Here is a 16,567-nt window from a genome sequence, read left to right on the forward strand (position 1 = left end):
ACCCCCAGGTGTTCAGATGGTGTAGTGAAACTCGGTGCAACTCTGTTACATCAGGCTGTTTTGAAGGGACCCAGAAGTTGTTGTGCTAAACAACCAATCTAGGAGTACAGCAGCGGTACCGCCTCTGCTGTGGGCCAGGGAGGCAGTTTTTCAACCTTTTGTTTTCACCACAGCTATTTCAGAATAGCTGCTTGCACACATTTGAGCTCTCTGGAAATCTAACCAGCAGGAAGGGTGTCATGTAATTTATCGTCTCGTACAAAAACACACTGCGGTCCAAACAATCTGGTGGAGTCTGAGCATACAAATAGACTTTTACACCTTTCCTGAATCTCAGTGTAATGATCTGTTTTCTTTACCCTGGTCTTAAAACATCAGTTAAGTTAGTTTCATGCGTTTATTGTGATTTGACTTTTGTTTGCACCGCTCCGTTATTCTTTGTCATGCGTTCTGTTGTGTGTTTTGTGTCTGCAGAAGGGTATGGTGCACTGTGACACCGCCGTAGGCACACCGGACTACATCTCCCCCGAGGTGCTGCAGTCTCAGGGCGGTGACGGTTACTACGGCCGGGAGTGTGACTGGTGGTCCGTAGGAGTATTTATTTATGAGTTGCTGGCTGGTAAGTGACCTCCTATTCGTGCAGTCAGAATTTCGTCGAGCCATTTGTAAATCTCTGGATGTACAAATTCCAATTAGATTAATCGCTGTCTTGTCGTCCGGTTTTGGATGGAGTGTTTTGAAGGTTTGACCTCTTCCTCCTCCTGCTTCTCATAGGTGAAACTCCTTTCTATGCCGATTCCCTGGTGGGGACCTACGGGAAGATCATGAACCACAAAAACTCCCTCGTCTTCCCCGATGACATAGAGATGTCTCAGGATGCCAAAGATCTCATCTGTGCCTTTCTTACTGACAGGTTCGCACATTATACGTCCTTAATGTTTGCATTACCCTGTGCATTGACCCACCTTTGCTTCCCCTACACTATTCTCCCTGGTTGTTGGGAGTGAACACAAATTAAATGAAACGCTGAAATACAGCACCGTCACAAAGCTGACACAGGGAGGATGTTTTGTTCGGTAGAGCAGGAGTTAACTCACCACCAGTTCAGTAATGTTGTTAATATCCCATAAAAAGACCAAAACCAACAATACGATGTTGGCCAGTGAGTACATTTCCACTATTACAACCTGTCTGTGCATCTCTTCTCTAATCTTCATGGTTTGTAATCAAGCTGTAAACATCTATAAAACAGTCAGTTACAAATGTGTACTTTAATATAATATAAAAAAGGCTAAATATAATATCTCTGAGCTCTACAGCTGATAGACAATATTAACAAGCGTAAAAAAGCTCATTTGTTGGGGACCATTTCACCCGCACGTTAATAAACATGCACGGTCCTAGCGAGTACCAATGCTGCCTATTTATGCAGCCGACGGATAAAACATTGGAAGTTGTGTGCATTAAACACTTTCTGTTCAAGAGGCAACATCGGCCACAAGTTGCCCGTGTTGCCTGGAAGCAACCGAGGAACGGTTTAGCGCGCTAACGAGTGGGTAGCTTAATGCAGCAAATGCACGAGGAAAGGATGAGCTCCGCTGGGAATATCAACATTTTCCTCTAACATCTTCTAAAGTCGGGCGGCACAGTGGCGAGGTGGTTAGCACTGATGCCTCACAGCGAGAGGGTCCCGGGTTCGAATCCGTGGGCTGGACCTTTCTGTGTGGGTTCTTTCCAGATACTCCAGCTTCCTCCCACCGTCCAAAGATACTCATTTGGTTAATTGGTGATTCTAAATTGGCCGTAGGTGTCTCTCTGTGTGTTAGCCCTGCGATAGACTGGCGACCTGTCCAGGGTGTACCCCTGCCTCTCGCCTGATGACCGCTGGGATAGGCTCCAGCAGACCCTGCGACCCTTCACAGGAATAAGCGGTTACAGAAGATGAATGAATGAATCTTCTAAAGTCACAAAGAAAACTCTATACGACTAAATTCCCATATGTCAATTTACCATCCACCTCCGCCGTTTCTGGAAAGCCGAGACGTCACAACTCGTGAGCGCTGACCTCGTGGAAAATTTCCATTCACGAGGTTGTAAATACCAAAAAGGGGAGTTTTTTTGAAAAACAAAATAAAAAAAAACTTCAGCTCCCATGTACATGATAATGAAAGAACATCTTAACAATCTCTTCCACAAATAGCAAGTGTGTTATCAACAGGAAAAAATAGCACACAGTCTGCTAGAATGGACACACACGTGCAAACAATCAATTTTGATACTGTATCTGTGATGACATCAGAATTAAAGGTAAAAGGCGCATGAATGGATATACCTCCTTGGTGTCCCGTCCCCTCGGGAGAAACCACTTCCTGTTTACATTAGTAGCCCCGCCCACACGCCGGCCCAAACACAGGCCCTTTCTGCCTCAACACAGAGCAGCCTTTCATTTTGCCCTCTCTCAGCTTATTTACCTTCTCGCTCACTATTCTCTCACCACGGACCGAATCTCACATGTGTGTACGGCTGGCTAACCGCGCACACACAAACACCCACGCGTGCACATATTTTGAACGCCAACCAATGACTGCGTTCGCCACTTAACCCACATGCTCCGTCACTGTCTCCCCATCCTGCTGAATCATTCCTGTAGGCACCATCTCCTCGTCCTTTTCTCCATGTGTGTTTCATTTGCCAAATTTCTCCCTCCAGCTCCTCTTGGTGCCACTTTCCGTTTCTCCTTCTTTTCCCCCCGTCTTAGCTCCTCTTCTCCTTCCAGTTTTCATTGCACACGTTGGTCGCATGTTCACGCAGGAGTTTAAGAGCGCTCCCTTTCTTCCTCTCCGCCCCTGCTCTCTCTTCCTCTTGGCTGGATCTGGAATGTCCCACACGTGGCAAGCCCAAAATGCCGCACCCCTCCGGCCCTGTACCCAGAGGTGGAGGAGGGAGGAAAGGGGGACGAGGCGAGAGAGAAAAAAGCGTGTGGAGAGAGGAGGAGAAGGTCTAGCAGTTGTGTTTAGGCCAGTCACGGTTGTTGGTGTCGCCTCCTGCTCTCTGATCCCGCTGCCTTCCTTCCCTGGAGCTAAATCGTCTCGGTTCTGAGCGGGCGGAGGAGGCGCCCGGTGTCCACCAGTGGTCATGCGGCTGTCCATGCTGGTCAGTGCGGTCAGCGCAGAGTCCACTGGGTTCTTGAGTGTTTGAGGATGACATGTTGGTGATGGTGGGAGGGTAGGGAGCAGGGTGTGTTCTGTGTCGGGGCGGCTCTGCTCACAGTCTTGTCTGCTTGCTCCCGTCGCTGTGTGCAGGAAAGTTCGCCTGGGCCGCACCGAAGTGGATGAGATCAAATGCCACCCCTTCTTCAAGAATGACCAGTGGACCTTTGACAACATCCGTGAGGGTAAGTGTGTGCATGTTTTGTTTTTTTCTTAAATGATCTTTTTAAATCCCCCCATTGCAGGTGCACGCTGCCCCCCTTTCCCCATCTCTGGTAATGTGTCATTTGTTTTCTTTCTTCCTCTCAATTCCATTCTTCTTATTTATACTTCTCTTATCGTTCCCAGCTCATTCCTCCACAGATCTGCTTAGCCTCAGCCCGAGTTCGAAGTCTATTTCCAGCCCCTTAGCCATTCAGCCTTCGTGTATACGGTACACATGCTGTCCATATGCTGCGCCATACTCATATCTTATTATACATTATAGGACGGAGATCCTCCTATGCAGAGCAAGAGATGCACGAACCTGCAGGATAACCAGACACATGTGGAAACTACTCCAAAAAGCATAGATTAAAAATCAAATCTATCAAACACGGCAATTTCTATGACGGCTTTTATATCAGTGCTCTATATTAAATCATATACTGTCAACTGTAAACTGACGGGGAAGTTGATTTTAAACAAAATGTACAGACCATTAAAGATGAGAAAAGGCCTTTACTTTAAATCCTTAAATGGATTAAACACGGCGCACTCGCCAGAAGCAAGACACACACCACTGAAACTAAAGGCGTGACTGAATGAAAGCTTGTCCAAACACACCATACCAATATCCATTTAACCTAGCGCAAGGTGTGATGATAACTGCTAGGGCTGCTTGGGCTTGTAGATGATTAAATCAAGTGGCCCATGTAATGGGGTGTATTTCTTATTTTTGCCTGATTGCTCATTAAATCAAACGACATACCGAATCTGGCTTGTAATAATGTTTTCTTAAAGTCAGTTTGCAGTTTTGAAAGGAAAAGGAAAAAAGGGAAGAAAGATGGCGTAGGCAGAATACTAGAAAGTTTAATGGGATTTGACGCACGGCAGCCAAAATCGAACAGGAATCAAATCTAAAACAAGGAAAGGAGAAGGAGGAGGGTGTATCAGGAATATGAACAGGACCTCTGTGTCTGTCTATAATTACATTCAGACTCTTTTTCCTCTACCTCTCCCTCGCTCCGCTTCACCTGGCTCCGATTAAGACGACAGACACAACTCCTGATCAGAGCCTGGCAGTCTGGAACACGAAACCGCCGCTGTGCCACTGCTGCCCCGCTCGGCTCGGCTCGGCTCTCTTCATGTTTGCACGTGCATGTCCCGTCCCGTCACACACACACAGTCGAACACACACTCCAAACATGACCCTGCTCCCATTCCGGCGTCCCGCAGAGCTGCGTATACCCCTCGACGTCTGCGTCTGTCTGTGGCTCTGACTTCGGCGTGGGTTACTTTCTGGGTTCGAGCTCTTTCGTTTCTCAGTTGTCCCCGTTTTTATTACTGTTTGGATGGTTGAGGGCGAAGGAGCCAGCGCCGTGCATGCATGTATGTATGTATGGATGGATACATGGATGGATGGATGGGACAGGAGGCAGCATCCCCCCCCCGGTGGCGGGCGGGGCAGGCTCTGCGGACTCTGTGGACTGGCCTAATGAGAGGGGCGCCCCAGTTTGGAGGGCTGCTCCCGCTCTCTCACTCTCACTGTGGCCACGGCTGCCTGTCATTAGTCGCCCGCTATCAGAGAGCATTCTGGGAAGTCGTGCCACAGCGGCCTCCACGGAGCGGCCTGTGTCTCTTTCTGTCTCACCACATGTTGGCTTTTTATTTTTTCTTTCTGTCTCTTCTTTTTTATTTCCCCCTCATTTGTTTCATTCCTGCACTTGATCTCTGCCTGTGTTTTTTTTTTTTTTTTATATATCCTCCGCCATCTTCCGAGTCACATTTGTCACGCAGAGGGTTGTCTTGACCTAACAGTAATGAGCTCTTTGCTCAGAGCCAGACTTGCACTGGCCTGAGGAACCTGATCCATAATGGCTGCTCTTTTTCTTCCCTTAATTAGGAACTATTTATAGGCTAAAGGGCTAGCTTAGTTTTATCTGATTGGCCCTTTGACACATTTTTCGCCCGTGCGCTCTGCAGACTGTTAAAGCTCGCCTGCTCCTGCAAGGAGGGAGCAGAAGGAGCTCTCTCTCCTTGCAGGTTTAGGCTTCGTTTGTGAAAGGAGCTGTGTGTGGGGCACAAAGCGAGCACTGTACAGAAAAAGGAGTGGTTTTCAGGCTCACGCCAACCTGCAGAAAACGCACTCCTACTACTACAAGCAGTGCCAAAGCTGGCACGGAGTCGACTCAAACTCCTGAAAAAGAAAAATGTTCAGCGCTGATACACTTTTTAAATACCCCGCAGCACAATCTTGATCTTTGAGTCTACTCATTTAATGTCAAACAGCATCTTTCTCTTTCCTCGAACCCTCCTGGTTGGACCTCCTCCTCTTCCCCCCTTATTTCCCCCTCCATGACTCTCTCTCTCTCTCTCTCTCTCTCTCTGTTTCTGTTTCCAGCTTTGGCCCCAGTTGTGCCCGAGCTGAGCAGTGACATAGACACCGCTAACTTTGATGACATAGAGGAAGATGAAGGACAAGCTGAGACCTTCCCTCCACCCAAAGCCTTTGTGGGCAATCAGCTACCGTTTATTGGCTTCACTTACTTCAAGGAAAACCAGTGAGTGTTTTCTGTTTTTACTTTCTCGCTGCTGTTGTGTTCAGGAATTTGGCTTGCCGACCTTTTATTTATAAAACTGTGATTTTTTTTTTGTTTTTTTGTTCGACTCGTGTGCAAAAACTCTTAAGGACATACGAGAGAAAAAGAAAACTTCACACCCTTACCTTTAATCCACTCCTGCGCCATATGTCAGACACTGTATGTCTGTTTGAGTCCCACACTGCTGCCTTGTTCTGTCAGCCCCTTTAACTGTTCCTCCTAACTTATGACGAATCCTGGTTTCCTAAACCTGCTTTTGCAATAACAGAGTAAAGCGTCAGCGTTGTTTTGTACCTCAGGGTGTGATTCTACTTTTTTAGGCTTGTAAAGGTGAAGGAGCAATTTCCCTTTTACTTTGACCTAAAAATGTAATTTAAATGTGACAGTCCAGGTTACGAAGTTCCTCGTAATGCTTCCATATTGACTGATAATAAACTGAAACTGCAACCTGTGGATGTTAGGATACATCCTTAGTTTTTTTTTTTTTGCTGTAAACTTTTCAAAAACAGTTTCATTAATTTGCAAAACTGGGCTCGTGAGCGGTTTTTGACTTCTTTGGTCATTTAATGATTCCCAGAGATTGCCCGGCATGTGCAGAGATTGACAGTTGTCAGTAGACCTTTTGGTAGATTTCTCTGCAGGTCAACTTTAATCAGCTGTAAGAACAAGCTTGAAAGATTTTTGCTTGTTAGCCTCCATGTATGAACTTATGGGTGTCCAGTTTAAATGCTGTTCGCATAAAGTCGTGTAACACGTATTTGGATAAACATTTAGTGTCCTGTGACAAACCAAACTGGTACTATGGATCTGGTTAAGGAGCAATACTTCACTCGTTTGTGGAAATTTGGATAGTGTGGGATCCTAACCCTTTTCTCATTCCCAGGCTGCTGAAGGGAAACAACACCAGCTCCGGGAAGGATTCAGAAGACCGTAAGGAAAACTCAGAGGATAAGGAGAATTCTTCGGACAATAAGAAAGAGGTGGGAGTCTTTCCGCGTTAACGTTACGGCAACGGAGGTAATGAGCGGATTAGCCGTTGGAACTGTTGGTTAATCGGTTTTCTGCTCGTCTGTCCGTCTGAGCAGCTGCAGAATAAGCTTCATCAGCTGGAGGAGAAGCTCGACCATGAGATGCAGGCCAGAGATGAGCTGGAGCACAAGTGCAAGTACGAGTGGCCGCCACAAACACAAATGCACTGAAAAACTGGAAAACACGAAGTAACATTTGCAATTAAGCATCATGTTCAGGCAATAGATGACAGAAACCTTTAAGATTAAAAGATTTTTACAATAAGAATTAAATAACAATATAATAAGAATTAAACTAATTTGTAAGTGTCTGATTTATTTGATCATTACCACGGCATTGTTGTAATTACTAAAGAACTAAACCACTGAGGAGAATTTCATGTTGTGAGTCACGTACTGTACGGACTTCAGGAAGTGTGCCGGATTGTTTCAGAAAGCAGGAAGCGACGTCCCATCCTCCCAAAGCTGGAGAGCTTGGAGATTCATTTTAAAACATGCAGTATATGTGCATTTGCATATAAATGAAAAAAAAAAAACTTTCATGTCTGTCTTAGCCTAATGGTTTTATGAATAATGAGCTTTTTCTCTCCCCCTAGAAACACTACCAACCGTTTAGACAAGCTGTCCAAAGAATTAGATAAGGAGGTAAGAACAGGTGGAAGGCCGCGTGGTGGCGTTTCAATCATGTACCCGGCACGCTAAACTAAAGTCTGAGTTTGTTCTTGCACCGTTTCACATTTGTGCGTGAATCCCTCTCTCGTCAGATGAATACCAGGCAGAAAGTTGAAGCGTCGCTCAGGCAGCTGGAGATGGAGCGAGCCCTGCTGCAGCACGAGAGCGCAGAGAGCCTGCGCAAGGTGGAGATTGAGGCCAACAGAAAACGCAGCCTGGAGAATGAATGTGAGCAGCAGGGATCCCATTCTGCCGTAACTCCTGAATGAGCTCTGACGTGGATTTCTCATTTTTGGATTCTCAATTAGAAGTGTTAATATATCTTAATGAAATTAAATTAAGACGAGCTCTCATTAGATGGACTGTGGCATTTTCAGGGCTCTCTGAGTAAATATCTAAAGCTACTTTATGTGTTTGCTCATCAGTGAACAGCCTGAGGGACCAGCTAGAGGATCTGAAGAAGAGGAACCAGAATTCGCAGATCTCTAACGAGAAGAACATCCGGCTGCAAAAACAAGTAAGGAGAAACTTTTTGATATCACCCAGCTTTATTTTTTTACAGCATCCTTCCCAATTTCACAAGTTTTTATGCAAATCAAATATGCTAATTTAGTAATCCATAATCCAAGCAAGAGACTGTGACCTCCATTTCATTTTCCTCATTAGATAAGTAATTCTGCTGCTGCTGCACCAACCAAGATATGACTCGGGGAAAAAAGTTTTATCTTAAATGTGTTTCGCCTGTAGCTCGAGGAGGCCGACGCTCTGCTCCAGGCCGAGCAGGAGGCGGCGGCGCGGCTGAAGAAGAGTCAGGCGGAGGCGCAGAAGCACGCCCAGAGCCTGGAGGCCAGCCTCAGGGAGGTGCAGGAGAAGTGCAACCAGCTGGAAAACGGCAAGATGGAGCTGGAGAAGCAGCTGAGGGGCCTGGAGGCCGAGCTGGAGCAGGAGAGAAGAGACCGCAACCTTGGGACAGAAACCATTGCTGACCTCCAGGGTGAGACCTTTCTCTCTGTTTGACCGAAATCAACGTTCTGCGAGTTTTGAGCAAAGATCTCCATCTTACAAAATAAATGTTGTACTTGATCTTGTATGACCAGTTGCCTGTGTTAGCAAAATATATTTAAACTCTTGCAGGAATGTCACTTTTCATACATGTAGTCTGCACAAAAATGTAGGAAAGGTGCAGCGTAGTTGCCACATTTTATTGCAATATTTACCACTCTATTAAACTTAAATGCGTCTATTGAAATCTGCTGCAGTAACTGCAGGTAATCACGTTGAACTACCGCAGTAAACATCTCCTCGGTAGCAGGAAAATTTCATTACGCAACTCGGAGCTGGAGGCTGAACGAACGGGGTATTAGATGTGAATCGTTTTTTGGAGCCGGCCTTGGGAAATGTTTGATCATAGGTGGAAACATCTGGTCAAAGGGGCTGAGAGTGAAGTAGGAGGCCGTAAAAGCTCGAGCAAGACTAGAGCCAGAACCTTCTGGGAGAAGCCGTTTGGAAACTTAGACACGCAGAGAGGCCAGTCGCTGAGGTCAGGGGGTGGGGTGGGGTGCTGTGAAACAGTCGTGTTACCTGTTTGCTGTGATGCCCCACGATTATTTTCCCCATAGTCACAATCTCCTTGTGGGTGGAGTTAGGGAGAAGGAAAATAAACGTTAGATTTTTCTGCGTTTTGAGGCCAAACATGGTCCGGGGCTTTATGTAATGTCTTAAACTGCATGTTTTTCTCAAGACTTTCACATCATACACTACTTATTCCCTGCTGCCACCATGACACATCTTATAAGTCATCCTAAATTCTTTCTATAATTAAGTCATTTTTCTTTTCCCTGCTCCAATTCTTCCACCTTAGGTCGTATCTCTCGCCTGGAAGAACAGCTGAAAGAGACAAAATCATCTCTCTCAAAGGTCCAGACCGAAAAGAAGGAGCTACACGAGAAGCTCAATGATCTTGAGAAGGTTGGTTGTCATGTCTGATTTCTAATTACCAGAGTGAAGAAACATTTAGAAATACTTATAAATTGAAATGTGAGACATCAGGACACTAACACCAATCCCTGACTCTGCAGGAAAAGAGCAACCAAGAGATCGAGCTGACGTTCAAGATCAAGTCGCTCCAGCAAAATCTGGAGCAGGAGGAGGCCGAGCACAAAGCCACCAAAGCCAAGCTTGCAGATAAAAACCACATCTACCAGACCATCGAGGAGGCGAAGTCTGAGACCTTAAAGGGTGAGCTTCGAGGAAAATAAAAGTCCAAGTTGACTTGAGATTATTTTAAATATAAAAGCAAAGTAATTCAACCTAATGCACCAAGAGACAAAGAAGCAAAAGTTGCTTCAGGTATTAGTAAAGCTGGAGTAGGAATGAATAGAAGAGAAGTATTAATGGACGGAGAAGACCTCGGACAAACAGCATTTGGAGATAATTTGTGATCAGTGATTTGACAGAAAACTATAACAGACCTTCATGCACTTGGTTGATTGTCCTTCTCACGCTGAGCTATTCATCCAAAGGCAAGAATGGTTTTGTCAGTGATGTAGTATTGAGCGCAGTCCAGATTACCCTCTTGACGACTCTCTGCGCCGTTTTTCTTTTTCGTCCAGAGGTGGAGTGCGCCCTGCAGGAGGAGCGCAACTTGAAGCTGCAGGTGGAGGGGAAGCTGCTGCAGCTGGAGAAGGACCACTCCATGTTGGACTGTGACTACAAGCAGGCGCAGAACAGGCTGGAGGAGCTGCAGGCACAAAAGGAGAAACTTACAGATGAGGTATTCTTTGAAGACGAAGACTTTTGCTGTTTGCCTCGTGTTCTGAAGTTGGATTTTAGAACTACAGCATAAATGTAAAAGTTGTGTGTAATGTAAAGTGAGTTTTTAAATTAATGGTGGTGTTGCAGAAGCAATTGGTTAAAAGAAATAAGAACTGCAGGACATAGCTTTACTTTAAGGTATTTCATGGATAGATTTTAAGAGTAGGTAAATAGTTACAGCACCACTGCATGTGTGTCTGCAGGTGACGCACCTGACCTTGCGTGTGGAGCAGGAGATCCAGAAGCGAACCTTGAGCCAGAGTGATCTGAAGATGCAGAACCAGCAGGTGTCTGTGCTGCGCTCCTCGGAAAAACAGCTCAAACAGGAGCTCAACCAACTGCTGGACGTGAAGCAGGTCTTGGAGAAACAAAACCAGGAGCTACGCAGGTCAGAAACACATCATCATCGTCAACCGAATGCACACTGTAGACATGCACACAGACACACACACAGCCTCAGCATGTGTGAGGCGCCTTGGCTGTGGCGTTCAGTCAGCCTGCAGCTGTGACTGACAGATTTTTGGTGGCGTTTCAGGGAAAAGCAGGAGGCTGATGGCCAGCTGAAGGAATTGAAGGACCAACTGGAGTCAGAGCAGTATTTCGCTGTAACTATTTCCCTTTCATTTTTTTTGTGCATCCTATCTGCAAACAACAGTTACAGCCAAAGCATAATTTGTCACAGCGAATGCTCTGTTGCGCCGAGTGCAATCAGCTGACTGAACGTACATGTTGTCTCCGTCCCAGAAACTTTACAAGACTCAGGTTCGTGAGCTGAAGGATGAGCGTGAGGAGAGGAACAAGCTGTACAAAGATCTGCAGCAGCGACTGGCACAGTACCAGGAGGAAAGGTAACCGTGACTGCTGTGCTTTGATCACCTGCAGACTCCTGCTCTAATCTAGACATACGCCAACACGAGATGGTGAAGCGCGTCAGTACCTGAATAGTATGATCACGCAACACATACATAATGCATCTGTCCAAATATTATTTTAGCCTTGTAAAAATGCAAGACCATAAATAATGCACAAGGTGGAAACTATTTTACAAAACAAGTTTCCCAGACTAGTATCATTTACCTTCTGTGGATTTATCTTGCAGCCAAACCAGTTATGACCTTTAATAGAATGAATCAAGTTAAACCAGATTAGCAGCTGTCTCTCATGCTCTAACTAAGTAGTTAAACTGATCCAATGTATATCTCGCTTGGAAAAGGCTTTAAAACTCTACAGTGACAAAAAGGTCACTGGATTATTAACGAGTGGTCCAACTATAGGCAGCCAACTTCTGACTGGCGTACTAACGGCGGGGATTGTGTGCAGACTTATCCAGTTTTAGCAGCGCAGAGAGAGATAATATTAAATCCCTCTGCAGGGAGTCGCTGATGTCCCAGCTGGAGGCCAGTCTGACCAAAGCCGACTCCGAGCAGCTGGCTCGCTCCATCGCCGAGGAGCAGTACTCGGACCTGGAGAAGGAGAAGATCATGAAGGAGCTGGAGATCAAAGACATGATGGCGAGGCACAAACAGGAGCTCGGCGACAAGGAGGCCACCATCAGCTCGGTGAGATCGCGTCGGACGTCGTGCACACAGTCACAGACTTGAACATTTTCTGCAACCACTACTCCTCAAGAGATTATAAATTCTGCATCCTTGAGATCCAATACGTTTATTAAATTAACTTCCATCCTTATGAATTGTATTATTATTATTTTTATTATTGGCAGAAACTACTGTAGGAGCAAGTAAAGAAAAGGGGTCCTCCTTCTCAAAAAATAGGACTCAATAGCACCCCTGGTGGCCAATGTCTCCACGGTGTCCCTTTAATTATTTTTTTTTAGTTAAAAATCACCTTCATTACACAGCTGGAGAAAAACTGAAGACCGGCATTATACAAACATCGCAGTTAAAGGATCATAAAGTATATAAACTGTCTTCTTCCTGTAAAACACACTGCAAATTCATTTTTTTCCTTAACTTTCATAAAAAAAACTGATTTTCTTTCGAGCTAGTTTGCTACTCCATGTGTAGGAGACACCTGCTCATTACTACCCTGTCATCCCTCACAGCTGGAAGAGTCCAATCGCACTCTGACAGAGGACGTAGCCAACCTGGCCAACGAGAAGGAAGAGCTCAACAACCAGCTGAAAGACATAGAGCAACGTGAGTGTCTCTTTTTTTTTTTTTTGTGAGGTAATGAACACCGGAGAGGACAGAAAGTCAAACGGAGAGAGTCCTGGAATATGTGTTAAAAAAGCAATGTCCTCGTGATTTTTTGTGAAGAAAGCTGAAAAAAAAAGCGTAATGAAAAGTAGTGATTCACGTCTCCATCATAATAATCTCTCTTCCAGCTTGTCTTGTAAGTTGCTGGTTATTTAGAAGCCCTGATTAATATCGATTTGTGCTATCTTTGTTACAGAGCTCCAGAAAGCTAAGGAGGAGGAGAAACAGATGAACTCTCTGAAAGTGTCCTTTGAAAAGCAGCTGCAGAATGAAAGGACGCTGAAAATTCAGGTGTGTGTCTGGGCGCCCACACATGTCTTTAAAGCCTGGAGTATACTTTTTCACAGGCAACTCTTATATCACATCAGCTGTTGTTAATAATAATTCTCTGCTACAGGCTTGTGTTGAACTCTGAGCGAAATCGCGGAGATCTTAGAAGTAAAAAAAAAAAAAAAAACAATTCTCGCAGCAGCATCGATCCTGTGGATTTTCCCCGAGTTCACGTTTGTCATAGATGGATCTCTTGTAACGCCTCTTTGCTCTCAGGCTGTGAACAAGCTGACGGAGGTGATGAACAAGGTGGGCGCGAGCGGAGGCCACAAGAGCGGAGGCCACAGGAGCATCGGCCCCGAGGTGCACAGGAAGGACCAGGAGAACAGGAAGCTGCAGCTGGAGCTCAAAACGGAGAAGAAGAAACTCGACAGCACCATCGTCAAATTCCAGAGAGACCTGATGGAGATGCAGGCGGTCAGTGAACCCACACCGTAACAAAACGATTGGATAGAGATACTAACAAATGGACTTAAAGTCACTGTTTCTGATTGTTAGTCACATCAGTTTGGTATCTAGTGAATGTGGAGGCCAGGTCAACACCTTGTGCTGTTTTTCTGAGTTGTTGCTAAAGAGTTTTTGTGCCTGTCGTTGCTCCCATCAAGGAGTATCATAGCTATGGGGTGGGGGTGCTTGGTCTGATCTAGGTGGGTGCTACATGTCTAAGTAACATCCACATGAATGCCTGGTCCAAAAGTTTCCCAGCAGAACATTGTATTGTCACAAGATGGTCAATGTTATTTACTTCTCCTGTCAGTAGTTTTAATGTTGTGGCTTCCCCCCAAAAAAACTCACGTCCCTTTGTGTCTGTCGTTTAGCTTATTGCAGAAGAAAACCAGGCGCGTATGGATCTTCAGATGGTTTTGGCCAGCAAAGACAGCGACATCGAGCAGCTCCGTTGCCAGCTCACCTCCCTCAGCGTTCACTCCCTGGACTCCACCAGCATTAGCAGCGCCAACGACCTGGACAAGGACGGATACCCAGGTAGACCCATCATCTCACGCTCATCACCAGATCCGTCTGACACCAACATGTATATTTAAAAGCTCCAAGACACTTCTGCATGCATTTCCCGGCCTTTCTCCTTTCTCTTTACCCTTTTATATCAGACCTCATTATGCCTCTTCCTTTTTTTCCCCCTCTCTCCTCCTTCATTTCACCTCAACATCGTGTTTCCGGTACAGTGCGCATTACTCACTCGCACACCTCAGAATCAATGTCCTTCACCTACCAGCGCACGCACAAATCCGTCCGCATCGACACGCGGCCCAACCTCCGCTCGGCCCGCAGTCTCTTCGACTCTGACTCTGAAGATGAAGAAGACTATGAGGAGCAGGGCCAGCGTCCCCTGGCTCTAACCTATGAACAGCCCTCTGAGCCTGAACCTGGAGGTGACCATGCATGGCGGTTCAAACCCGGGATAGGGAGGGAAATTAAAAACTCATCATAAACAGTGTCTCGTAACGTAATTAGTACTTTGCTCAGTTTGCGAAAGAAATAACCCTATCCCTGGTTTGACCGTGCAGACTTTCAGCTAATCCCTGTTCTCTGTTGACTCTGCTGTGCTTTAATCCTTTTTGACGTTCACTGGACACATTAATACTCACAGCTTGACACTGCCCGGCTTTGTTCGAATGTACTCCACTACAAAAGGAGCGAGTGAATGTTGTTCGTGGAGTCTTTTTGAAACTTATAATTAAAAGTTTGAGTTCATTTCCACCTGCCTTATACTGTGCAGGTGATTCATTCACTATAATTTGCGTCTTCTCCACTCCAAGAGCCTGTTGCCGTTTGTTAAAGCACGGCGCAAGACTTCCTCTCTCTTGCCCTTCGGCTTTAGCGAGGAATCATTTTCCTCTTCAAGCATCCGCTCGGGGAAAATGCCACCAAGCTTTTAAATGTCAAGGTGTTCTTTTAAGTGATTTGCGTGATTAAAGGCTATTCTGCCTTTAAAGTTAACACCTTCCTGTTTTCTCACTAGACGCCATGCTGGAGGGCTGGATTTCACTTCCTACGAAGAACACAAAGCGGTTTGGCTGGGACAAAAAAGTAACGTATTCACCGTTATTTCCCAAATCCACTGATTTCTTTTTTGTCTTTGCTGTCACAATTGCCCGGAAGTCATTTCCCCACTCTTAACTGTTTTGGTCCCTCTTTCCATTTCCTTTACAGTATGCAGTGGTGAGCAGTAAGAAGATCCTGTTCTATGACAGTGAGACGGACCGCGAGCAGGCCAACCCCTTCATGATCCTAGACATCGAGTGAGTCATTGAAAGCAGCGTGTAACACAAAACTACTAAACATTAAATACTGCTGAGGCTGAAGGGAAGTTTTGGGGGGGATTGCCAAAATTATTTTATGTCAGTGGATATTTATACAAACATTGATCCAGTAGAATCGGATATCTAAACTTTATGGTGTAACGAATTGTAAAACTGTTTGGATTCATCAACTGGGGACCATGAATATCCGTTTCATGGAAATCGACTTTTGAGACTTGATCAAAGTGATGAACCGACATAATGACACAACCATCCCAGAATAGTGCATACATGTGCTCACTGGACGATCTCATTTCCCAAGTTGTTTATTTGACTTGGTGCATGGTTCATGTGCTTTAAAGGGGAACTACTGTTTTTTTACAACCTGGACCTTATTTTTGGCATAAAATACGGTCGTTTACTCACCCATATAATTTTTGTGTAGTTCGTATTTCTTTGGGAGATGTTTAGATCTGCGTATATCCATATAGTGGGAGTGATTGGGGCACCGAATCGCAGCCTCTAAATAACGCATTATCTGCCGCGAAACTCGTTCATTTCACCAATATTTTGTTATGATACGCTAGTGCTATTCTCCGTTGAGTCCAGAGTTACCTGTTATCATCATCCGGGGTCTGTAGGTCAATCTACAGACCCCGGATGATGTCTTCTGACCTGGATGATGTCGTCTCTGATCATCGCGCACACCTGCAACGGTCAGCTTGTTTACCTGTAATTTGCTACTGCGGATAGCACTAGCGTATCATAACAAAATATTGGTGAAATGAATGAGTTTCGCGGCAGATAATGCGTTATTTAGAGGCTGCGTTTCGGTGCCCCAATCACTCCCACTATATGGATATACGCAGATCTAAACATCTCCCGAAGGAATACGAATTACACAAAAGTTATATGGGTGAGTAAACAATCCTATTTTATGCCAGAGACAAAGTCCAGGTTGTAAAAAACAGTAGTTCCCCTTTAAAATCGGAATGTGGAAACAATAAGCCTTGAAGAAGATGACCAGTCAAATCTTTTGCGCAGGCTTTTTTTTTAAATTTTTTTGCAGCGATGTACAGAAGATAAATTATATACATGATTACAATGGTTTACAACGAAAATGGCTTGTTATTGGTTGATTTTTCTCTGTGTTGGTTTATATGCGTCCCGTAATGGAATCCAAACGGCATGTTATCAGACTCAGATTTTGATAAGAATTGATTCTGGCTACAA

The 16,567-nt window shown here is 45.2% G+C and overlaps 1 protein-coding gene across 1 annotated transcript in view; it reads left to right on the forward strand.

The window, feature by feature from the left end:
- LOC311499523 (rho-associated protein kinase 2-like) overlaps positions 1–16,567 on the forward strand; it is a 29,257-nt gene that overhangs the window by 7,975 nt on the left and 4,715 nt on the right. Inside the window, exons 6-28 of the mRNA XM_084560526.1 lie at positions 475–619; positions 775–913; positions 3,303–3,394; positions 5,812–5,971; positions 6,894–6,990; positions 7,096–7,175; positions 7,635–7,683; positions 7,803–7,938; positions 8,136–8,227; positions 8,458–8,704; positions 9,572–9,678; positions 9,789–9,948; positions 10,323–10,483; positions 10,728–10,912; positions 11,060–11,129; positions 11,269–11,372; positions 11,897–12,083; positions 12,590–12,683; positions 12,940–13,034; positions 13,290–13,490; positions 13,892–14,057; positions 15,055–15,122; positions 15,246–15,334. Of these exons, the coding sequence (XP_084416652.1) occupies positions 475–619; positions 775–913; positions 3,303–3,394; positions 5,812–5,971; positions 6,894–6,990; positions 7,096–7,175; positions 7,635–7,683; positions 7,803–7,938; positions 8,136–8,227; positions 8,458–8,704; positions 9,572–9,678; positions 9,789–9,948; positions 10,323–10,483; positions 10,728–10,912; positions 11,060–11,129; positions 11,269–11,372; positions 11,897–12,083; positions 12,590–12,683; positions 12,940–13,034; positions 13,290–13,490; positions 13,892–14,057; positions 15,055–15,122; positions 15,246–15,334 (2,924 nt within the window). The remainder of the gene's footprint in view (positions 1–474; positions 620–774; positions 914–3,302; positions 3,395–5,811; positions 5,972–6,893; positions 6,991–7,095; positions 7,176–7,634; positions 7,684–7,802; positions 7,939–8,135; positions 8,228–8,457; positions 8,705–9,571; positions 9,679–9,788; positions 9,949–10,322; positions 10,484–10,727; positions 10,913–11,059; positions 11,130–11,268; positions 11,373–11,896; positions 12,084–12,589; positions 12,684–12,939; positions 13,035–13,289; positions 13,491–13,891; positions 14,058–15,054; positions 15,123–15,245; positions 15,335–16,567) is intronic.

The sequence above is a fragment of the Chelon labrosus genome, assembly GCF_963514085.1.
Source record: "Chelon labrosus genome assembly, chromosome: 14".
In the NCBI taxonomy this organism is placed as follows: domain Eukaryota; kingdom Metazoa; phylum Chordata; class Actinopteri; order Mugiliformes; family Mugilidae; genus Chelon; species Chelon labrosus.